The sequence below is a fragment of the Rattus rattus genome, chromosome 4, assembly GCF_011064425.1.
Source record: "Rattus rattus isolate New Zealand chromosome 4, Rrattus_CSIRO_v1, whole genome shotgun sequence".
NCBI classification, from domain to species: domain Eukaryota; kingdom Metazoa; phylum Chordata; class Mammalia; order Rodentia; family Muridae; genus Rattus; species Rattus rattus.
In genome coordinates, this window is record NC_046157.1 from 142,333,912 (window position 1) to 142,360,531 (window position 26,620).

General features: G+C 37.1%; 1 protein-coding gene across 1 annotated transcript in view; it reads right to left on the bottom strand.

Moving 5' to 3' along the window:
* The window catches only part of LOC116898533 (receptor tyrosine-protein kinase erbB-4-like), a 171,654-nt gene that overhangs the window by 122,535 nt on the left and 22,499 nt on the right, over positions 1-26,620 (bottom strand). Inside the window, exon 2 of the mRNA XM_032899752.1 lies at positions 19,274-19,486. Within this exon, the coding sequence (XP_032755643.1) occupies positions 19,274-19,486 (213 nt within the window). The remainder of the gene's footprint in view (positions 1-19,273; positions 19,487-26,620) is intronic.

The following is a 26,620-nucleotide window of genomic DNA, read 5'->3' on the forward strand; positions in this document are numbered from 1 at the left end:
AGCACATGAATAATGATTTGACATATCACACCTCATATTTACTCTATTATTTACATTCTCTGGGAATCAAAATCAGCAATATCAAAAGATAGGTAATCTTCAGAGTCCTTGGCATTGCATCCTACAATTCTCTGCAAGTTTGCTTTTGCTGCTGAGTGTATGCAACTCTTTATTGATATTTAATCCCATTTATACACTGTATTTAAAAGAAGTCTATACTTTGATTTATAGTTTTTTCAACTTTATAGTGAATAAGGTGTGAACTCAAAATAACATTGTGTTTATCTTAAAAATTACACAAAATTCATACAATTAGGTTGTGACCCTAGAATTAGCATGATTGAAAATACTCCTACAGCTGATAAACAACTCAAGAAAAGTGGCCGGATATAAAATTAACTCCAAAAATCAATAACTTTTCTCTACTCAAAGGATAAACAGGCTGAGAAAGAAATTAGGGAAACGACACGCTTCACAATAGTCACAAATAATATAAAGTACCTTGGTGTGATTCTAACCAAGCAAGTGAAAGAACTGTGTGACAAGAACTTCAAGTCTCTGAAGAAAGAAATTGAAGATCTCAGAACGTGGAAAGATCTTCCATGCTCATGGATTGGCAGGATTACTATATTAAAAAATGGACACCTTGCTGAAAGCAATCTGTAGATTCAATGCAATCTTCATCAAAATTCCAACTCAATTCTTCATAGAGTTAGAAAGAGCAATTTGCAAATTCATTTGAAAAAAAAAAGCAAAATACCCAGGATAGTGAATACTATTCTCAATAATAAAAGAACTTCTGGGGGAATCACCATCCCTAACCTACAGCCCTATTATAGAGCAATAGTGATAAAAACTATGTGGTATTGGTACAGAGACAGGCAGGTAGATTAACAGAGTAGAACTGAAGACCCAAAATTGAAACCACACCTCTATGGTCACTTGATCTTTGACAAAGGAGCTAAAACCATCCAGTGGGGGGAAAACAGCATTATCAAGAAATGGTGCTGGTAACTGGAGGTCAACTTCAAATCGATCCATTTTTGTTGGCTTGTGCAAAATCAAATCAAATGGATCAAAGACCACATAAACACTGTGAAACTAATAGGACAAAATGGTCAACCAACAATATTGGGAAAAAAGATCATTTTCTGTACCAATCCTACAACAAAACAGAATCATCAGATTGGGAAAATATCTTTACCAATCCCTATATCCAAAATATATATCAAATAACTCAAGAACTTAACAAGGTGAGATTTCAAATAACCCTTTTAAAAATGGGGTTCAGAGCTAAACAAAAGAATTCACAGCTGAGGAATATTGAATGGCCAAAAAGCACCTAAAAATGTTCAACATCTTTAGTCATCAGAAATGCAAATCAAAAACAACCCTGAAATTTCACCTCCACCAATCCAATGAATGGCTAGATCAAAACTCAGGTGACAAAATGCTGGCAAGGATGTGGAAAAAACACTCCTCCATTGTTGGTGGGATTGCAAAGTGGTACAACCATTCTGGAAATCAGTCTGGAGGTTTCTCAGAAAATTGGACATAGAACTACCTGAGGACCCAGCTATACCACTTCTGGGCATATACCCAAAAGATGCTCCAACATACAACAAGGACACATGGTCCACTATGTTCATAGCAGCCTTATTTATAATCGCCAGAAGCTGGAAAGAACCCAGATGCCCTTCAACAGAGGAATGGATACAGAAAATGTGGTACACTTACACAGTGGAGTACTACTCAGTTATTAAAAACAATGATTTCATGAAATTCTTAGACAAATGGATGGAACTAGAAAATATCCTCCTGATTGAGGTAACCCAGTCAGAATAGAACACACAGGATATGCCCTCACTGATAAGTGGATATGAGCCCAAAAGCTAGAATACCCAAGATACAATTCAAAGACCACATGAGCTCAAAAAGAAGGACAAACAAAATGTAGATGCTTCAGTTCTTCTTTGAAGGAGGAACAAAAATACTCACAGGAGGGAATATGAAAACAATGTCTGGAGCAAAGACTGAAGGAAAGGCCATCCAGAGGCTGCCCTGCCTGCGGATCCATCCCATATACAGCTGCAAACCCAGACAATATTGTGGATACCAAGAAGTGCATGCTGTTTAGAGCTTGATGTAACTGTCTCCTGAGATGCTCTGCCAGAGCCTGACAAATACAAAGGCAAATGCTTGCAGCCAACTAGTGAACTGAGAACGTAGTCCCCAATGGGGGAGTTAGAGAAAGGATGGATGTAGCTGAAGGGGTTTGAAACCCCATAAGAAGAGCAACAACCAGAACCCCTAAGCTTCCAGGGACTAAACCAGCATCCCAAGAGAACACACGGATGACCTGTGGCTCCATCCACATGTGTAGCAGAGGATAGTCTTGTGGGACATCCATGGGAGGAGAGTAGAAGTGGGGGTTAGGAGGATAGCAGGTTTCTGGAGGGGAAACTGGGAAATGGGATAACATTTAAAATGTAAATAAAAAATCCAATCAAAAAAAATAAAAAAGCAAAAAAATCCTGGAAAAATAATTTCAAAGTGTCGTATGACTTTTATAAATAGTGACTCCCCAAGATATCATTCCTTTTAAAAGATGAATTAATTCCAGTGATTATTAAATCTAGAAAATGGTGCGGAGAGAGGACTAGGTGTATACAGTAAGGGCATTGCAGATATGAGGTCATTAGTTGAATGCATATACAGCCAGAAGCAGTTGCGCACATCTGCCATTCCAGTGCTTCTGTGACAATGTGGGAAGTCGGGACAGGAGAACCCTAGAAGCTGAAAAGTCAGCAAACAGCCAATAAGTTACATTATAGAAAATAAGGCATGAGGCTAGCTCTGACCCCTGAGGTTGTCCTCTAACTGACAATGCACATGTAGGGCACAGGCACAGGTGGACACATGCGCGTGCACGCACGTGCACAGACACACACACACACACACACACACACACACACACACAGGGGTAGGGAGGATGAAGGGAGACAGGAGAGGCAGGAGAGGCAGGGAGGCAGGTAGAGCAGAGACACAATGACACAGAGACAGAAACAGAGAGAGAGACTCTAAATAAACGGGTAGAAGAGTTCATCTTTAAACACTTCTATAATCTTATAAAGCATTATATATAATCTTATGCTTTTAGGAAGCAAAATCTACTACACTAGTGACAGAAGACAGGAACTTAAATTTTATTTTAAATACAGGATATGGAATGAGTAGGCGAGTCCTCTTAGATGTTTTAAAATGGGTCTATTCTATCAAAACAGACTAAGATATGAATTTAGTGTCATGGTATCTATTTAAAAACTAAACCATTAGAAAAGTCATTTCTGTGACTAGTATATTAATTAAACTGATTAAAAATAAGATTTTACTGTCTCTTTAACGGGACAAAGCATGATTTTCATGCTTTGAAATTAGAAATTAGAAATTAGAGTAAGCTCACAGATGTCTATCTATTCAGGTACGCTGCCTTTGCTTCCTTTCACTGCATCTAAAATATTTACAAAGAAAAGAAAAGAAAAAAGAAAAGAAAAAATAAGGGTTATATTAGATTTACATTTCATATCTTCTCAAGGAACACAATGTAACTCACCCCAAGTTGAATTATTATTAATTTTTTTATTTTATATTGCTACATGAAGTAAATACACTGTTTAGGAATCAATTCCTTTTAAAATTTTACTATGTAATTTTACTTCCCAATACATAATCAGACCAATACAATCACAAGAAACACTTTATACACAGCCTTTATCTCCCTTGAGCCTTTTGACTTCCCAGCTAAAGTATGAAAAATGAACTACCTCTTGCCAACATAAAAAAAAAATAGAAATTTCACTGCTGAACATATTAACGGTCCTATGCAAATCATTCTATGTATCCCCACCTCGCCAGTTTGAAGTTCATGGCAGTTACAAATTACACTGCTTCAGGGAAGTGGCCTTAGTAGGTTCTGTTCTGAATGCCATCACCTCACCAACTCCAGACGCTTGCATGTATTCACAGTACCAGGAGTGAATTACCTGCTATTGAATGGGCCTTAATCACAGTGTGTGGTTACCTCTACATGACCTCCTCATTCTCAGACCTTTAGTAGGATGACAGTAAAAGGAAAATTAGAAGCTTTGCTATTAGGACTCATGTTTCAGCTTTGTGAATTATTGTTTATCTTGTAGGTATGATTTAATGATTTAAACCTGTAATTTATAGAGGTCTCATAATGATGAAGCATGGTAATATTTGTAAACTATTTCTAATGATTAAATGCTGATAAATTATTGATGTAATTATTGATAGAATTCTCAATAAAGTTCACATCTTAGGCTCTAGTCTGTCATCCTTACTCTTCAGTTTATAGATTTATTACAATAACTTTATAAATAAGGTTAAAATCAATTAACTATTAGAATGTTCTCAAATAGTTTTCATAATTTACATAGTTAAAATTGTTTTAAATAAACTACATTAGAAAAAATGATTGAAAACTAAAGTATTTTGTTTATAAGAATAATAAAAAGATGCATCCCTTTTTAAATTAAAATATCATTAGATTATCATCAGGTATATATTTTTACCTAAAATATTTATAATAAACATAAAACTATGATGTTAAGAGAATGAGGTAAGTTTCAAAACTAAAATATATTCTTTCTTTTGTCAACAGTCACTATAATGTTCTGTGACTGATATTTTAAAATCAAGCTCAAGTTTCAATTCTTTGCTTGCAGAGCAGATTAAAAATCAAAACTGTTGATTTGAGAATCAACATTTTTACTCAATAAAAACCTTTATATTGACATTGCAAAGACAAATTAAGCAGAGCAAATAGGTGTGTTTTTAGAAGGCAATAAAGTTCATTTATTTTTCACTTACCTTTTCAGTAAACATGCAACATTATATTTATGGTTATTATAATAACACAAGTTAAGCAAAATGACTCAACTTACAAGAAAATTAAAGAATTTGTAATACAAAGAAACGAAGCATTTCAGAGCTGGTGTAACACATTCATCGGTGCTTTCACTTGTAGCAATGCTGAAGAGAAGACAGATGCTCTTTTTTGCTATAATAAGACCCTCAATATTCACATCTAATTGATGTAAATTATAAGAGTATATTTTAAAGGAGAGTCTTAAAGAGAGAATTATTTTCTCTATTTGAACTATCTGTTCATTTATTTTGCTTATAGACTAAATAAATCAGTTATTATTGCATTAGAAAAATAATAGCTAAAGTTTCTTGGTTTATAACATTTATAACTTGGAAAACATTAAGCTTATAGATTTTCATATCTGATCAAGAGGCCTCCTCTCTTATCGTGTTTAAAATTAAGTAAATAGGATGTGAATAAAGGGAGCTCTCAATAGACAGTAGGAGAGCAAGCGTGGAGATGCACAATATCCTAGCTTCACTTCTTTTGTAATGATAAAATACCCCAACAAAAGCATCTAGACAAAGAAAAGGTTTATTTATCTTACAACTCTAAGTTATAGTGCATCATTTCAGGGAGGGACAGGGAGAAAATCAGGCATCTACTCACATCATTAACCAAAAACAAAAGAGAATAAATGAATTCCTTGCTTGCTTGTTCCCAGGTAGTTTTCTCTTCCCTTACACTGATCAGAGCCTCTTCCCTTGGCCGTAATACCACAGGAGCCTGGGCATTCTTACATCAAGAAAAATAAAGACAATCCCTCCCTGAGAAGCCCTGGCAGGGAATCTGCTTTAAATACACTCTCATCAAAAGCCCTCCCTTCAAGTTGGGCGATCATTGGTTGGCCATTCCCTTGGCCTCTGCTCCCTCCCCAGGGCCTGGATTCCTTGTAGACAGGATACATTATGGGTTGAAAGTTTTGTGGGTGTGTTGGCATCTCTATTGCTCCACTGGGGTTCCTGTCTGATTACAGGAGGTGACCTCTTCGAGTTCCATATCTCCAACGTAGTTAGTCACAGCTAAAGTCATCCCCATGGATTCTTAGGTGCCTTCTTTATCCCAGATATCTGTCTTATCCTAGAGATGACCCCCCCAACTTCCTCACCACTGTCCCTTGAAGATTTCCATTCATCTTCATGGCCATGTAGCCATATTCCCTATCTTTTCCTACACCTGACAAACCTGAATCCTTTATTCCCCTCCCCATCCCACTTCTCTCCTAGTTCCCTCCCTCCATCTGCCTCTTATGATTATTTCATTTCCCATTCTAAGTGATATTCAAGCTTCTTCCCTTGGGCTTCCTTCTTGATTAACTTCTTTGGGGTCTGTGGGTTATAACATGATGCTGCTACTTTATGGCAAATGCACGTCCTTTTGGAAATGGGTTACCTCACTCGGGATGATATTTTCAAGTTCCATCTATTGGCCTGCAAAATTCTTTATGACTTGGTCTTCAATAGATGACTCATGGAAAAGCACCAATCCCTAACACTACTAATGGTACTCTGATATGCTTGCAAACAGGAGTCTCTGAGAGACTCAACCCAGCAGCTGATTCAGACAGACACAGACACCCACAGCCAAACAGTAGATGAAGCTTAGAGACACGTAAGGAGGAAGAGTAGGACAGCTAAGGTCAACCTTGTTGATTTCAGGGTGTCTCCATTATTCCCAGGTCTCTCTTTTATCTTAGAGACAAGACAGGCCCCATAGGGGATAGGAACTCCACAGGAAAACCAACAAAGTCAACTCACCTGGACCCTTGGGGCTCTTAGAACATGAACTACCAACCAAAAACCATACACTAGCTGGACCTAGGCCTCACCACTCATATGTAGGAGATGTGCACCATGGCCTTCGTATGGGTTCTGAACAGCTAAAGCAGGGGCTATCCCAAAAGCTGTTACCTGTATGTGAGATATGTTCTAAACCTTGTCTGGTCTCAGTGGGAGAGGAAGTATCTAGCCTCACAGAGACTTAAAGTGCCAGGGGAGGAAGGATACCCCGGGTGACCCCATCCACCTATCCACTCAGGGAAGGGCAGATGGGGGGGATGATTGTGGGAGTGTATGACAGGGAGTGGGCCAGTGAGCAGGATGCAAAGTGAATAGCAAAAAAAAAAAAAATGGGTCCTCCGCTCTCTGATTCTAGAACAGGTAGAGTAGACAATTATGGATGTAACTAGAAAAATCATCCTGAGTGAGATAACTCAGTCACAAAAGAACTCACATGTTTTATGACTACTGATAAATGGATATTTGGCAAAAAGCTAATATTCACAATACAAGTCATGAACGATATGAAGCTCAAAAAGAAGGAAGACCAAACTGTGCATGCTTTAGTCCTACTCAGAAGAGGGAACAAAATAATGTTTGGATGTAAATGGAGGAAGAAATTTGGGAGGGAGAGAGAACGGGGTGGGAGAAAAGGGGGACGAGACCAGCTGTGGTAGTAGATGGGGAGATATACAGAGGTTCAGCAAACTGAGCGGAAGTGTATTGCAGTGGGGGATTGGAGACTAAACTACCAAACAAAGAGGGGAGGGACTCATGGCTCCAGCTGCATATGTAGCAGAGGATGGCCTTATCTGGCATCAATGGAAGGGGAGGTCCTTGGTTCTACAAAGGTTCAATGCCCCAGTGTTTGGGAATACTAGGGCACTAAGGCAGGGGTGGATGGGTGGGTTGGTGAGCACCCTCATAGAAGCAGGGGAGAAGGGGATGAGATAGGGGGTTTTTGGAGGGGATACCTGGAAGGGGATAACATTTGAAATGTAAATAAATAAAATTTTAAAAAATCCCTAACCAGCAGCAGACTAGGCAATGTCTATACAAAAATAACTCAAGGGTTTTCAAGGTTGTTCTCTTTCATAGACAAGTTATAGTCTTGAAGCACTTTTTCCTTTCACTGAAGCAACATAAGAAACAAGATGTTCACCCAGATGGCTAAAAGGGTAAAGGCACTTGTTACCAACCCTGGTGACGTGAGCTGAACACCTTAACCTCTGGTCACATGGAAGAGTGAACTGACTCCTATAGGTGGTCACTGACCTCCACACATGGCCATGACAAGTGAATGCTTCCCTTCTTTTCCCTCCCCATCTAAATGGGATAAAAAGTGAAATAAACATTAGGACCAACTTTAGACTGGATACTTATGTTGTTAAAATTTAAGATCAAAAGAAAATCTACACATAAAGTTTCTCATTTCACCGCTATCACAACTGTCAATGTAGAGCATACTTAGAACCGTGTAGAACCCTTAAAGTGTGAACTACAGATTGTAGGTGAAATAAAAAAAAAACTGTATTTGGTATTTTTATAGCTTGGTGAAGTAACCTTACAGTTTTTATTTTAAAAAAACATACTGGTTCTATTTGGTACTCATCAAAAGCATAATAATAATGAGAAGAAAAATAAGAATAAGAATAATAGAAACAACAAAAACATCATCATCAGAGACTTCACTTATGACTAACAAAAATGAATGGACAAAGCCCACAAGTTTAGAAAAGAGCAGAAAGTGGTATATAGGAGGGTCTGAAGTAAGGAAAGGAAAGGGGACAGGAAGTTATTATTTTATAATCACAAATAGTAAAAGCAATTATTTAAACATTTTATAACTTAATAACTTCACTATACAGGAGTTTTTTCTCAATATATGTATTTTCATTACACATGTGCCCGCCACATGAAGCAGAGGACTACACTGAATCCTCAAGAATTAGTATGAGTAAATATGGACCGTCATGTTGGTGCTGGGAATTCATTCAGGTCCTCTGTGGGGGAAAAGAAACAATCCATGCTCTTAACCCCTCAGCCACCTCTCCAACACACACACACGCACGCACGCACACACGCACACACGCACGCACGCACGCACAAACTTAATTACATATTTTATAAATATTTGACAGCTTAGAGTTAACACTGTGCTTATGGAAGCTAAGCCACTGAGATGTAGGAAGTAGAATAACTTGCCTCAGAAAAGGACTTGACAGAAGACAGACCCAGAGCCATTCTCTCTTCATTCCAGTTATCCTGTTTGTCAACCCTTGCTTATTACTGTGGCTTAAATAAAGCATGTTAATCCTGTATATGACTAACTTAACTAAAGTTACATAAATTATAATTAATTTCCTCAGTTGTACTAGCCTTAATTCAGTTGTTACATATGGCAACTGGCTACTTTGTTGTACAGGGCAATGTAAATATATCTTCTTCACAGAAAATTCTGTGGAGGAGAATACAGCCTATGAAACTGGAGGCTCCTTGTACTGAAGACATGCTTGACTGCAGAAATCATATTAATCATAATTTGTAAAAGCACTTCCCTTATGCTTGCACACTACAGCCGAAGGGTAAATATTTGCCAGAAACAAAATATTTACCAAGAGTAGACAGGTATATAGAGATAGCTTAGAATATCTCATATTTAGCACAATGTTTTGAATATACAAGTAGAACAAATCAAATTAATGAATATTTGAATTGACCTAACTTTTGAACAGAATCTTGAACCTTTTCCAGTAATTTGGAATCAATTATAAATGCTTACCAACAATGGTTCACAAGCTAATAATATTTATGTAAAATTACCTACAGTTCAGTTGAAGGGACACTAGAATGAGTTCATGGAGTTCCTACATTTAAATTAAGTCCGTATCTGCAATACTGACATCCTGTGCATCTGCTTGTATTTTACTGCCAACTTATCATGAATAAATTCAAACATTACACAAATGTCTTAGCAATAATTCTTCCTGAACTACAGCCTTTTAGACTTGACAATTATTCCATGTTTATTTTCAAGCGATTTGGCATTTTGTTAATTGTGATCTTGGAGAAACTGTCCTAAGTAATTCTTGGAAATAATAGAACACAAAGAAACAGATTTGGAGATTGCGGGACATGGTACACCCTGTTCAGTTATAGGACTGTGGGGAGGATTTCCACAGATATAACCCAATTGTAAAACAAATGTTTGTCTGGTCAGCATCATGGGGCAGCATGTAAAATATATGCAAAAGACACAATGGGGTGCTTTGTATTAAAAAAAAACCAGTAAGAGTATATATAATACATGTGTTCAGTAAAGTGGAAGAGGTCCCTTTTCTAAATTCTGGTAGCTCAGAGAAATCTAGTATCTAGTATCTAGTGTGGCCTGGCTTCTGCAATTAAACATGAGGCATAGCTGTGATGATATTCACCCTTTATTCTTTCCAGTGATATAGATGGGTTATTTCTAAATAGGATTTATAAACTTTGGCTGGAGAACCAGAGACCCTCACCCCAGCACTGCTATTCCTTCCTTGGTGTCTGGAAGCCATGGTAAATTTACCACTTCTTCACAGTTCATGTCTTCAAAAGGTACAAAATGCTGTTATTCTGAGGTGATGGAGGAGGTATGAGCATTCTGATAGAAACACCAATTTCTTTGTTTTGGAATCTGTTAATGAGAAGGAGCCAATCCTTCTACTGCTTCTAGGATCCTGAGGACGAGCACTCCCCACTGGAGAAATACCCTAAACAAGCAAGCTTGCTCACTAATGAGTTTAAGCAAAGGTCTTCCTTACACTTTCTCTTTCTTGTAAATTTTATGTCTTCTCTTATGAAAAAAAAAGCATGCAAATATTGTTTTATCTTTGAGGCAAGAAATAATAGCCAACCTTAAAAACATCTACGTAGTGTATAGTTGTGAGAGGCCATCATAACAATTAAATGTCCCAAAGATCTGAAAGACACTTCAGACATTTAATAAAATTAACTTCAAATGGTGCATTTTCTTCAGGACCCCTGAATATGTCAGAGCTTAAGAGAGCTCTGATTTATACTTAATTTACTTACTTTTATTTATGGATTTTATACCATGGTAAGTCTGTGTACCATGTTCATGCAACGTCCACAGAGGCCAGAAAAAGATATCAGATCCCCTGTATCTGCAATTGTAGAGTGTTTTGGTCTGTCAGAGGGCTACTTGGGACCAAATTCAGGTACTTTGAAAGAATAATAAATGGGTTTAACCACTGAGCCATCTCCGATGCCCAACACTCAAGCAAACTAGTAGGCATTATTAAAAATAAATATTGACCAAAAGAAGTTATGAGTGTATTCCCTGGAAGCTGTATGGTAGGTTAACCCCCAACACCCCACCCAAGGTTCATTTCATTATGGTCACTACATTTCCTAATTCATGGTAGAGTTGAGAAGAAATTTTCCTTTCCCCCATTCCATTCCTTACATTCAGTCACCGGTTGTCTAAACCTTTGGGATTGAGGGAAGCAGGGGTGACAAAAATGACAGTTACCATTCCCTGATTCCATAATTAACTTCCAGTTTTTTAAATATATTACTATTTTCTCTCCAATATAAATAGAACATTATGCTTTTCCTTCCAGTCAATTCACACTGTCTGGCATGACAAGCAAACAGTATTTTATAAGAGCATTGATTGAAGTATCGTTTCTACAAATTACAGACTCTTCACAAGAAGCTGCCACTCTCTTGACTGATTCTCGGCTTCACAGGGTGTTCGCTACAAATTTGACTTGATATAATCATTTCCAAGCAGTCTATCCTTTAGCTGAGAGAATCGTTGTAGTATTCTTTCCCCAAAATATCAGAATAGTCTGCGTAGGTGTTCTAGTGCAAATGTGAGCTGTGCCTTTGACAGCATTCTATTCAGTCATGGTTCCCGAAGTGGCCAGGTTGACCCCACTTACACAGCACTGTGCCCTTCCGCAGAGCAGCTGAAGGATGCTCGGCAACTCTAGTGTCAGAAAAAGAACAAGAATGAGTATGTCTCTTGTCTAGGTCAAGACAAATGTCGGGGCTTATGAAGGGCAAATGTGGTGATGGGATTTAAAAGGAAGGGCTGGGGCAATATGCCTGTGTCTGAGGAACAGAACATAGGATAGGACGATTCTCGTGCTCTGAGGTAGAAGGGAGTGCCTGCAGAGAGAACAGAGGAAGCGAAGCCTAGACTTATCCCTGACTTAGACATAAAACAGTTCCAAAGGAGTGTCGGAAGAGACTGTGAACAAGGAAGTAGCTTTTTGCCTAAACGAGTCACAGTTAGCTTCCAAGGATTGAATCCTTCTGAATACGCAGGAATAGGCAGAGGAGTTCCGGCAACGTTCTGATACAAAGGGAATCAAAAACAGAAATAGTATCAGGGAACTCAGAAAGCTATGGCTTTCTATCATCTGCGTGAAAGGTGCTGCGGTTGGCAGTTCTCGGCTTTCTTCCTTTAATGCCGGCAAGGAGACGGAGGCATAACATAGTCTTCACGATTCTCATGATCAAGACTCGGTTTCTGAGATTGTCAGGCTGTGTGGAACAGATAAGCACTAAACAGAGAATTCCGATTTCACATCCTTGCTCTTTGACATTCCTTGAGTAAGCACAGGTAGTCTCCTTGTTTTGATACTGGTGATTTATGTGAGCACTACTGAATAATATAGGAGGTCTGAGGATTTTAAATACTAGGAGATAGATACTGTGTTCTTTTAGTGTGCCACTTTAATTAGTGTCCTGGGTTCATTTCAAACGTAGGGTAATCATCAATGGTAAAACAACTCCTGGATTATATTTTACATCACTGAGGTATAAAATTCTGTGTAAACTCCACTATGCAGTTCAGTTGTATACTACTAGAATCAATAAAATATAATGCATCCACTATATTATTGTCAAGCATTTCCAAAATTACCAGCACATATTTATTTTACATAATATTTTATTTCTTTACATCTCAAGTAATGATCCAATTAAGACAACCCAGTAGAAAGCTGCACAAATGATAATTTTATTTATAGAATAGCGACTCTAGGAAAAAACTTGAGGGTATTGATTTGAAATATAAATTATTGCCATATATGATCTGCAATTTAAAATACTCAAAAAGAGATATTTTCATGATTTAATTAAAATATTTAAAAAGTAATATTAAATAAGATAAGCATATTGATACGTGTATTGACATTGTGCATAGCTTATTATATATAGCAATTATAAAAGAGAATTTCATACAGAAAATTCATGCAAATTTAGGTATTATTCAATAATTCCTGCCTATATAAATTGTAATATATATGGGAAATCAAATTATCCATTATAACATGGATTAAATTTATAATTATAAATTGATATAATTATCATGTGTCATAGAGTCAATCTTTCTTTTTACATAAGTTAATTTACTAACAATACATGCAGAGGATTATAAACTATAATTCGACATGACAATGTTACAACTTAACATGAATCTTGAGTACACATAGTTGGTGAAGAAAGAGCTGGTGGGACATCAGGTCTGGGAATGACTAATAAGGGCAACAGCTATGTCCAAATGGACTTTGTACAAATGTTCTATCCTCCTGGGTTAAAGCCTATACTCCCTTAAGTAGAAGTGACATTTCCAAAGACTTTTAGCGAGGTTGACCCATTCATGATGATGTACCCTGGTCAAAATGTACTTTTGTTCTAGAAGGGAAAGAATGTGCAGTGTTAACAGGGCGCCTGGACAGGGATTTGCATGGTTTGTTCTTTGCCTCTCCTCCACTCTAGTTCTACTAATAATAATCAACCACAGAGACGTGAATGGCAGCAGTTAAACACATTTTTCTGTTTAACCATGGTGGGGGTGAACATTTTAGGTATATTTCACGCTTTTGACAAAAGCAAAAGGACCACTGGTTTTGTTTTCTTTTCTGATGATGTGTTAAAATACCATTATGAGAGCAGCTCGGGGAAAGGGGTTTATCTGAGCTGAAAACTGCAAGGTATAAGCCACCATAGTAGTAAAATCACAGTAGCAGGGGCTTGAGAAAACTGGCCATAGTGCCTTCAAGGTGTAATCACTAATATTTCATTGATGGTCTTCCCATATCCAAATGTCTACTTTGCACAATAATAAGAGAACTTGCTGGAAGAAAATGTGATATTATCCATGCATTTTTCTAATGTCAATATAGCAAAAACTGTTTGATAAGAAGTAATACTATAAACACACACAAAGTCATTTAAATCTTATGTGTGTATATGTTTCTTTGTATATATACACATCCTTATATGAAAATAGTTTATGGAGGTGAAGAAGCCAATCTCATGAGTCCCAATTGAATCTTGAAACCGTCTTTCATAGTTTTGGAGCTATCCAATTCAGCTAGACTAGCCAGTGAAGATCAAGAATCTGTATGTCTATCTATCTCCCTAGCATTTAGATGAAAAGCATATATTACCAATTACTGAATTTTACATGGATTCTAGAGAGTCAGATCAGATCCTCTTACAGCAAGCACTTTACAGACTAAGCCATCTTTCCAATGCCAAGGCTATAAGTCTCCAAAATTTTTGTTATGCCATACAACTACTTCTTTCTCCCCAAACCACTATATGTTACAAATGCATAAATAGGAAATTATGATTAATAAAGTTCAGATTGTGGTAAGAAGATATAGAATTGAAACCATGGGTTGACAGATTAGGGAGCAGGTTAAAGGAAGGTTGGGGATAAGAACAGGAGGAACCGGATTGGGGGAAGACAGAGGGAGAGAGTACTGGGAAAGACAAGACAACTGGAATGGGATAGGGCATCACTGGAACAGCCTAAGGCAATGGAAAATTCCAGTAATGTATTAAACTGACATCGCAATGGAAGATATGAAGCCTGAACTGGCCATCTTCTGTAACCATGCGAGACTTCCAATGGAGGGCCTGGGACACCAACCCAGTCACAAAATCTTCAACATACAATTTATCCTGCTTACAAAATATGGAGGAGTAAAGATGGAGAAGAGATAGAGGGAATGGCCAACCAATGACAGGACAAGCTTGAGACCCTTGCTATGAGAGGGAGCCAACCCATGATATGTTTATTATATCTTATTATACTTGCATAGAGAAGTCTAGCATAACCATTACCAGGGAGGCTTCACCCAGAAACTGATATAAAGATACAGAGATCTACTGCAAAACATTAGGCAGAGATTGGGGAATCCTGTGGAAGAGAAGGAAGACTGAAGGTACTAGAAGAGTCAAGAACACCACAAGAAGACCTAGAAAATCAAATAATCTGGGCCCATAGAGGCCCATGGAGATTGAACAACCAACCAGAGACTATGGATGTGACTGACCAAGGCCCTCTGAACATATAAAACAGTTGTGTAGCTTGGTCTTCATGTAAGACTCCTAACTGTAGGAGCAAGCACTGTCTCTGACTGTTGCCTGACTTTGGGACCCTTTCCCCCTACTGGGCTACCTTTTCCTTGTCCCAGTAGGATATGATGTGCCTAGTTCTACTGCAACATGATATGCCATAGCTAGTTGATATCCATAGAAGGCTTCCTGTTTTCTAAATAGAGAGGGAGGTGACATGAATGGGATAGAGGAGGAAGGTAAGTTGTGGAGTAATGGCTAGGAAGAGAGGAGGGACAGAAAACTACCGTCAGGAAAATAAATAAATACATTCATTAATTAAATAAAACTAAAATTATGAACTTTCACAATCTTTGCAGATGATTGTTATGTAATAAGTTGTTACTAGAAAAATGAAACAATATTTATCATAGTATATTCCTCTAAAACTATTATTCTTTTTTTCTTTTTATCTTTTTTTCTTTTTATATGTTCTCTTATAGCCCAGGCTGGCTACTAACTTAACTTGAATTCTAACACTTTTTCCTAGCTAGTCTTCTGGGTGTGGCCTTAAGGAACTATGTCAACATATCTACCTTTATTGAAGAACTGGAGCCAACACCAGCGTTTCCTACACATAAAATGGGTATTCTATGAACTGGATACATGTCCAGCCCTCTTGGATATTTAATCCACTTTTGAATGCAGGCGCTCACTGTGTTTTTATACTCAGAAGCCAACTGAGCATATAATTGCTAGTGTGCAATGAAAAGAATATTGTTTCTGTCTAACTCCTTCTCTTTCTCCCATAATATGATAGATGAATGAAAATTTTCTTCGTCAAAGAAATGTGCAAAGGTTAACTAGACATTGTGCTATTGCACTTTGGAAACTACGCTTTGATTCATCTGGACAGTAGATTCAAAGCCTCCATAATTAGAGTCATGTGTAGGTCTATAAATGCATGTTGGTAACCACATCTCCTTAAGCACCATTCAGAATATTTAGATGCAGTCCATGATTTGCAGTTGAACATTCATTACACTATTCTTAAGTCAAATATACCATGGTAGGCTAGCACATTTAGGTTTTTAAATAACCATATGTATTCTTATTAGAATATAATTAGGACAAAACTCATAGTCCTGTATATAATATAATTTTAAAAGTTATCAATTATTTTGTAGAGCAATATAAAACAAAATAAAACAAATACATTTCCTAAGCGTACAACCGATCTTAACTAGATAGAATTGCTATTTACAACATTAACTTCTTCTTTTAGCTAGATCACCTAAAAAATTTAGCTTTCCGAAATAGAACAAACTTTCCCCAAATGCTTTTTATATACATAATTAGACGTCAGACATTATCACACATAAATGCAACTGTTTTCTGCATATGTCGGAACTCTCAAAATTGTAGTCATCATTATCAAACTTTGACTGCACAAATATTTTGACATTAATGTCACTATCCTATTAAGTCAAATACTTATGGGAAAAGTGTCCACAATGTGATATATTTTATCACATAGTTCTTTAAGTCATACATTAGAGCATGTAATACATTTGAGTAATAGTAACTTCTAAATAAACACAGATATTCTAAAGAACCAATGTTTAACATTAATAAATTAACCATTTCTGAAAATATCCAGAAATAGTATAGTACTATTCACATAAGCTATTACTTTTGAACGATAATGTTTTATGTCAGTATAACAAAAATAATCAGTTGCATAAATCATAATTAGTACTGCAATGAATTCAGTGGCTAAAACATGCTTAAGTGTGACATAATTTTATTTAAAACCTTTGGTTATTATTGTAGAAGTACTGATCTTAAATGTGAAAATGAATATGAAGAAAATTTTAATTTTTTATACAGAGAAAAATAATTTAACAAGCTTATTGTATAGGGGAAGAGGAGCAAAGCTCAGAGAGCCAAGATAATGAATGGAAATATGTAGCCTCTGAGTGTAGGGGTGGAGAAACCCTCTAGAAATTACCAGAAATCTGGGAGGTAGAGACTCAATGGAGTTATCTTCGGCAAAATGCCCAACAGTGGGGAGAGGGAACCTGAAGAGTCCACCTCCATTTGGAGGGACTGGGTTACCAACCCATTGTTCAAACTTCTAACCCAGAGTTCTTCCTGTGTAAAAGAACTGCAGGGACAAAATGGAGAAGAGATGGAAGGAAAGGCAGTCCATTGACTGGCCCAACTTAGAATCCATCCCATGGGTGGTGGTGGGGCACCAAGGTCTGACACTCTTACTGATGCTATGATGTACTGACAGGCAGGAGCCTAGCATGGCTGTCCTCTGAGAGGCCCTACCATCAGCAGATTGAGACAGGTGCAGATATTTACACATAAACATTGGACTGAAGTCAGCATTTATTATGTATAAAGAAGCAGAAGGGGAGGGAGACCCCATAGGAAGACCAGCATTCTCAACTAACCAGGACTCCTGGGAGCTGCAAAAGACTGAGCCACCCAGCAGACAGCATACATGGGCTGGTCTGAAGTCCCTGGCACATATATAGTGGAGAACTACCTGGTCTGGCCTCAGTGGGAGATGTACCAAAATTCCAGAGACTTGAGGTCCCAGGAAAGAGGGATGCCGGAGGTGGGGAAAGAAGGGGAGCACCCTCTTGGAGGCAAGGGAAATGAGGAACGGGATGAGGAACTATGGAATGTAAAAAAAATAATTTTAAAAAATAAGAAGATTCTAATATTATAATAACATCAAAAAGGAATGTATTCATTTATTTTCTCACATAAATATAGAAAATTCCCGAAAGACACACATTCCTTCTATGTAAGTTTGCAAGTTTTAGTTATATTGTCCTATTTTAGATTTCTAATTCCAGCCATTCAGCTTCCTCTCCCTAACTATCTTATTTTCAATTTTTTCTCATCTCATTACATTTATGCAAGTAGCTATGAGGTCTGAAAAGACATTTGTTTGGTAGAAAAAAATATCCTAGAAAAAAGTGAAGTAATAGTGATGGTATCAGAATCGATACATTTCCAACATAGGCACTTACTCTCATTCCATCAACTCTACAATGATTGTCCCTGAAGCAACAATATCGTTATTTCACCTGATACATCATTGTTTCTTTCTGTACACCAATTTTCTATATTTTAAGTCACTTGTCTGGAGGATTATGAATTAAAGTTCCATCTTTAAACCTATATTCTACATGTACTGTGAATACTAACGGTTATCTAAATAAGTTTACAATGTTAGTTGTATTTTTGATAACCCCCCCCCCCTTTTTTTTAGAGCTGAGGACCGAACCCAGGGCCTTGCACTTGCTAGGCAAGTGCTCTACCATTGAGCTAAATCCTTATTTTTTTAAGGGTGCATAAATTTCACTGAGTGGACCCAAAGTAGGCATAAATCACTGAATATTTTATGTAACACTTGCATATATGTTATTGATCTCAAGTAAATTATAACGTAAGTTACTGAACTACAACAGTAGCTTTGAATATTTTATCAGCACATTTTAACTATAGGTACTATAGATATATTTGGTAAAATTCATGATAATGTATAAAAAGTGCTCCATCAGAATCTGTATGAACTATGACAAAAACAAAGCAAAAACAACCATTGTAAAGTTTCATATATAGATATTTGTTAGCATTGTGTGTCTGTAGCAATGAAAAAATTTCCATGGATGACCCCAAAATATCCTTAGAATTGGTGATGGTGCTCGGTGAGCTACTAAATGGGACAAACTGAAACTGAATAAATTAGACTGTTCTGCTAAACTCAGGTGATCCTGTAAAAATCTAAAGATTAGTTGAACTAGATGGAATAGCTTGAGCATTACTAAACTCTCTCGGGCATGAGCACTGTGGTGTTATCGCAGGCATTTGATGATCTGGTTCACCCAACTGCAACCACAAAACAGAATTCTTAAGCCTGCTTCCTATCTCTGTTTTCAGTCACTGAGCATTTTCTTAGAGTGTACTTCTGTTAAGCTGAGATATAGTATTCTGCTATCTTTTACACAGCATTTATAATATCTGTAAACAAAAGTGAAGGTAGCACAGAGATGTCATTTCTAATAAAATGAGTATGCAGTTGGACGTTGCAGACACTTCCATGCATGCACACAGGTGGGCATTATATTACACCGTACACTAGTTCTCATTTTTTTCTTACCGGTCAGGTTCTTTAATCCCAGTTCTTGAAGTCCAAAGTTGCCATCTTTCCTGTAGTTTAAGAATATCGCTAAGGCATAGCGATCTTCATACAGTTTTGTCCCACGAATAATGCGCAAATTCTCCAGAGGCAGGTAACGAAACTGGTTGAGGGCCACGAGTACATAGCCTGTGACTTCTCTGATAGACTGGGAAGACACAAACAAACATCTACCTTAGAGATAATGAAATTAACTTGACAGGTTGTGAAACTTGACAGTCATTGAAATAAAAGTGAGTCAACTCTTATTTTCAGTTCTTAATATAATATACTAATTTCCTCATGATATTCATATTCATATTAGATTAGTAGAGGATCACAAAGGGTTAGAATTTAATTTGAATATGTTGTATTTCTTTTTAAAAAGTCATGAATGTGGTTATACTAAAATAATGGGTTTTATTTTATGAGACATTCTTCACACCTGAGACGTGAATACAGTTATAGGAATCAAGGTGTCATTCATTGATAAGCTACAATGATATGACATCAAACTACAAGTCAGATGACAAGCGAGAATGCAGGTTGATAAGTGTTCCAAAGTGGAACCAGTTTGCATTGGTTGTAGACTCTGGAGCACAGTTTAATTGCTCTATTAATGCTTATTGCTACAGTTACCAAATTGGAACTGTAGTTATTCCTGATCTTCTTGAGATCAATGGGTGTTGGAGCAGGAACATAAGAACAAAGAGAAAGGAGAAGTGGGTGACTAATACAATTGAAAGGTGAACATCTCTGGTTAGCATAGCACATCTTGAAATCATACCTGGCCCATCAGGTCAGGCTCTATAAATCTAGAATCCATCAACCATTATTTGAATTATTTACACTAAGTTCTTTAAAGGCAGGTAAAAGTTACATGGTCTAAAAAGTAATAACTATAAAGACATACTTTAGCTGATATATGATCATTGTTGTATATTCTAAGACACAATGAACACTATGCAGAATTTGGAGACTTTGCTGTATGATCAATCTTTTATTTAGATTACGTCACTGTGTCATCATTCCTCTTTGCATCCCTCAACCCCTTTCAGGAGAGACTGTTTTCATCAAAACCTGCACTGCACTCCCATGTTTATTGCAGCAAGTGGGAGTACAACAATAGTGTTAGTGAGGAGAGTATAAGTGAAGCAAATTCAGGTAAAAACAAGGTTATTGATCAAGAAGTAATGCAATGAATTATGTAGTGTCGACAGAGGGAGAACTCTTTTGAGATATTAGTCAATGAAGAGCAATAAGACAACTAAAGTAGATCAATGAGATAAAAATTGGAAAACACAAAGCCAAAGAATCACTATTCACAGATGATATGATAATATACATAATGACCCTGAAAATTCTACCTGAGACTTCCTACAATTGATAAACAGTCTCACCAAGGAGGCTTGATACAAAATTAACTAAAAGAAAATAATCAGTAGTCTTCCTTTATGCAAATGATAAACAAGCTGAGAAAGAAATCAGGGAAACAAGACCTTTCACAATGGACATAAATAATATAAAATACATTGGTGTTATTCTAACCAAGCATGGGAAAGACCTGCATGGCAAGAACTTTAAGTCTCTGAAGAAATAAATTGAAGACAATATCAGAAGTTGGAAAGATTTCCATGCTCATGGATCGGTAGGATTAATATAGGAAAAATGGCCATCTTACCGAAAGCAATCAACAGATTCAGTGGGATTCTCATCAAAATTTCAATATAATTCTTTACAGATGTTGAAAGAACAATTCTCAACTTCATATAGAAAAACAAAAATAGTTAAAACAATGCCACGCAATAAAAGAACTTCTGTGAATATCATCTCTAATTTCAAGTTGTACAACCAAGCAATAGTAATAAAAACTGCATGGTATTGGTATAGAAACAGACAGATTGGTCAGTGAAATCCAACTGAATATCCACAAATAAACTCACTCAGCTTTAGACACTTGTTTTTTGACAAAGAAGCCAAAACCATACAAGGGAAAACGAAAACATCTTCAATAAATGGTGCTGATCTAACTGGATGTCTGCATGTAGAAGAATGCAAGTAAACCCATATTTATTACCCTGCACAAAACTCAAGTTCAAGTGGGTCAAAGAACTCCTCCTAAGACCTCATACATTAAATCTTGTAGATGAGAAAGTGGGAAATAGTCTTGAACACTGATATAACAACAACTTCCTGAACAGAACACCAACTGCTTAGGTACAAATATCAATGGTTTATAAATAAAAACTCATGAAACTGAAAAGTTTCTATAAGGCAAAGGACACTGTCATTAAGGAAAAGATCATCCTACTGATTTGGAAAAACCTTCACTAACCCTATATCTAACAGAGTACAAATACATAAAATATATAAAGAACTCAAGAAGCTAGGCATCGACAAATCAAATAACCCGTGCACATTATGTACTCACTAATAAGTAGATATTAGCCAAGAAAGTATAGAATACCCAGGATATAATCCGTAGAACTCAAGAAGGTTATCAAGTCAAAGGGCCCAAGTTGAGGATGTTTCAATCCCATTTTGGAGGGAGAAGAAAGCAATCACAGGGAGCAGAGGGAGGGAGAGTGGGACCTGGGGAACATGATCAGGTATTGTGTGTGTATGTGGGGAGGGGGAGTAAACCCCTGAGGACCAATAGAATGAATGGAAATATGCAACCTTGGGATGTGGGAGGTGGGGGGGACCCTCTAGAACATACCAGAGACCTGGGAGGTAAGAGATTCTCAGGACTCAAAGGAAGGAACTTTAGATGAAATACCTAAGAGTAGGAAGAGGGAACTTGTAGACTCCACCTCCAGTAGAAAGATAAGGCATCAAGTGGAGGGATAGGGTTACCATCCCACAGTCAAAAACTCTGACTCATAATTGATCTTGTATAAAAAACTGCAGAAACAAATATAGAGAAAAGACTGAGGAAAAGGAGGTCCAGTGACTGGACCAACTTGGGATCCATTCCAATGGGAGGTTCCAAGGCCTGACATTATTACTCATGGTATGGTGTACTTAAGACAGGAGCCTAGCATGGCAATCCTCTGAGAGGCCCCAAAAAGCAGCTGACTGAGACAGAAGCAAATACTTAAACCTAACCAATGGACTGAAGTAGGGGATTCGTGTGGTTGAATTAGGGAAACAATGGAAAAGGTTGAGGAGGAGGGTGACCTCATACGAAGACCAGCAGTCTCAATTAACCTGGTAAGAGGTCCCTGTCACATATACAGCAGAAGACTGCTTACCCTCAAGAGCAAGAGGCCCCAGGGGGAGGGAACATCCTCTTGGAGAAGTGTGGTGGTGGGGGGAGGTAAGATGAGGAACTGTAGAAGGGGCAGAACAGGAGTAGGTTACTAACTGGGCTCTCAATAAAAGACTAAAGATAAATATTTTGAAAAGTTGGGCTACTGAACTAAATGGAAAATTCTCAAAGAATAAACTCAAATGACTGAAAAGAACTTAAAGCAATACCCTTCGTTAGCAGGGAAATGTAAATCAAAATGACACTGAGATTCCACCTTACACCTGTCAGTATGACTAAGATTAAAGACTCAAGGGACAGTGGCACATGCAGATGAGTATGTGGAGCAAGGGACCACGCCTCCATTATTACTGGGAGTGCAAACTTGTACAACCACTCTGGAAATTAATCTGGTGGCCGTTCCTTAGAAAATTGGGGCTAGTTCTACCTGCAGACCCAGCCATACTACTCCTGGGCATATACACAAAAGATGCTCCAACATATAACAAAGACACATGCTCCATCATGTTCATAGCAGTGTTATTCCTAATAGCCAGAAACCAGAAACAACCCAGATGCTCCTCAACCAAATAATAGGTACAGAAAATGTGGTTCATTTATGCAATGAAATACTATTAAGCTATCAAAAACAAAGACAACATGAATTTTGTGGGTGAATGGATTGAACTAGAAAATATTCTGAATGAGGTAACTTAAACCCAAAGGGACATACATAGTATGTACTCACTTGTAGTAGATATTAGCCATAAAATATAGGATAACCGCACTACAATTCACAGACCCATAGAAGCTAAACAAGAAAAGATGAGGGGAAGGGGAGAGTGGGGACCTAAACAGGGAGTCTGCAGTGATCAGTGATAAGGATGTAAAGTGAATAAATAAATAAATTAACGAGAAAATATTTTCTTTCTAGAGATTATAACAAAAACAATCCATTTTATAAAACTATGTGAGGTAATGTCCCACATCCAAAAGTTATGCAGGTATCTAGATTCTATGCTCTTATTTTTTTCTAGTATTTAAAATACCATTTTCCTAGATATTTTTAAACCGTTTCTGTAGACAAATATTCTGAAATAGCTCAAAATGAAATTCTGACACAGATCAATGGCTAAGATACATATGCTGAGTGCAAACAAAATCTCAGGCAAGGGGATTTCCTAATGCTTAAAAAGTCTCAATTCCATAATTTAAGCAAATATTGGCCTATCTGGATAATAGAGATCAACCTCAAAAGCATAGATTAACTGTTGAACTATGCTATAGTCAGGTCCGTTCTTCCTTGTGCCAGTCCTTAGGCCATCAGAAAGAATCTCAGTAACATAGCACTTTTATTGTTCTACAGCCTTGTTATGAAAATCAATACAATTTTGCTATATACATATATGTGGAATATTACACACACACACACACACACGTATATATGCAATATTTTATACATTAGCTAATATAAAAGGTATCATAGAAGAGCATAATGGCCTGAGGTGTGAGTGGACCGACAGGCAAATTTGCCTTAATTCTAGCCTTTGGCTTTACTAGTTATGTAAACTTGACGAAACTTTTAAGTTTTAAAAACCTCAGTCTTTTCATCTTTAGAAAATTCGCAAAAATATACCTATTACAAAGGTATTATACACATTGTAAGAGAGAGAAAAGGTGTATAGCAAATTGTATTTAATAGATGTGAGCTATTATAAATATTACTTCAGAAAATAGCTGGGCAGACAAATTGTCTCAAGACAATTAGTTGAAGATGAAGTGGTCACATCATAGCATAAGAACTATTGTGTTTAATCTCTCTATTATATAATCTCCAGCACGCTTATATCTTACCTTTAATGTTTACAACTTATTTCTAAAATTCAGAAATGCCTCCTACTTTTTTATGTATGCATATTTGAGCTCTTCCTACTGACCCTGGTGTTGAATAGATGTTCATTAATGGCCATTTAATAGAGTAGAACTGAAATCTAGAAGGCTTTTAAGCCCCTGTAGCTATTATTTTCCAAAGAAAATGATTTTGTGAGCTTGCTGCTAATAAAAAACATTAAAAGATAAAATCATGGTTTCTACTCATGAACCATGTAACAAATAGAAATCATAGAAAGTTCACCAAAGAGAAAACTTTCTTATCTGAAGAGGTTCAGGACCAGAAACACTCCTTGTCTCATCAAATTCTAAGGGTGTGAGCGCCGAGAGATGCACCATCATCATGTAAAGATAGCATCTGTTCTATAAGGCAGATTATTTTCTATTTTCTACATTGATTCTGCAGCAGCTTTCTTTACAGATTTAATGAAATGGAAGCTCATTATGCCTTGAGTGATTGAGGAACCTCCTAACCAATGAGAATGCACCGTCACTTCTAACACATATGAAGAAAATCAAGGATAGATATAAAAAGTCTGCTGGTCTGCTATGACATCCTTTTATCTGCTGAGTATTCCAGAAAACTCTGTTTTTGTTATTTCCAAACTTATGACTTATTTCACAGTCCTTTAAACAACTATTTTTAAAAGGACGCAACTTCTGATTTGATATTCCCTCCCTTTTCCCCCTCCCCCTCCGTCTTTCCCTTCCTCCATCCCCCCTCCCTTTCTTGCTTTCTCTTTCCTTTCCTTCCTCCCCCTCACTTCCTTCCTTCCTTCCTTCTTTCCTTCCTGAATTATTGCCCTAGTGGAAGGTAATAATAGCTTCCCAAATGTGTCCTTATCTGTCTTGAGATTTATCTGCATTAAATCCATGCTTCTTGATTTACTTTCATATTAGCATCTCTTGGAGATTCCTGCCATTTCCTATTTATTTATGTTTAAAAACATCCTTAGCTAGTCAAAATAGATCTGAATTTTTCTACTGCTGTGCTCTATGTACCCAGACCTAATGAGAAATCACCCTAAACACTAACACATTCTGTGAGTAAGGATATTCATAAATATAATAGTGATTGTGGTGTTAAGGAGACTGGAAGTTAAATGGCTGTGATATCATGAGAAGAGGGAATAGAAAACTCTAGTGACAGGAAAGAGGATGGCTGAGGGATAGGAAGTTTCCTCGGCTGGTAATGAATGCAGAAATCATGCCTTCTCTGACGGTGACAAATGTAGCAGCAAATTGTAGCTTCTGTATCAGTACGATTTTCTATTAACTTCCCTAAGGCAATTACCTTCTGTCCCTGCCCCTCCTATCATGTCTAGGAATATCTAAAGCAGAAACATTCTTAATGATGACATAATATTAAGAAGTTTACGAGAAAAAATTCATAAGCTAATAACAAGCATTCCGTATTCCTTCTGCTTAGAGAGATACTGTTTTGTGCTTTGGGTTTCTGCTTTCAGGTTCCCACTGTGTGAAACTCATCACTATACCACTCTGAGAAGGTGGGATTCAATATCTGATCTAATTATATCTGAGGGAAAAAAGAGAGCATGCTAAATGTCTTGTACCTAATGCAGTAGCGTAGAATTCTTGCTCACTGTACCCAACAAGAAGTAACACTGAAGGTTCAAAAATTCTGATCGCCACCATTCTAACAAAACTATACCATGGGCTAAGTTTGCCACGATTCTAGGAACCTGTAGACTGCTCCTTCACTATTAAACACTTAGCCAGCACTCAACATAAACACAATGTATTTGCAATGAACACCTTCAACCCACTCTAAACAGACGTGCTTCTCTCCTTCTCCAGAAATAACCATCTTTCCTGTGTCTTTACATTGTCTTGAACAGTGGGGGAAAGAAAACTTAATAGTACTTATTCAGGTCTGTTTTCAGTTGTTTCTTCTTTCTCTGATTTTATATAGACTATATCTCCAATTCATATAGGTGTGTTAAAACATATGTGACTGTAAAATACCTCTTTACTTTGAATGCCTAAATAACAAACTGTAATGATAGAGTATGAAACCAAACTGAAACAAGGACATCTTTTTTTTAATAAGAAGCAGTTTCAGCCAATCCTAGAAATTTAGCTCAGCTAATTTGAGAACACCAACTGATCAAATATGCCCATAAAATAGACCACCTTGCAAATAGGGGGACTGGAGAGTAGCAACCAGT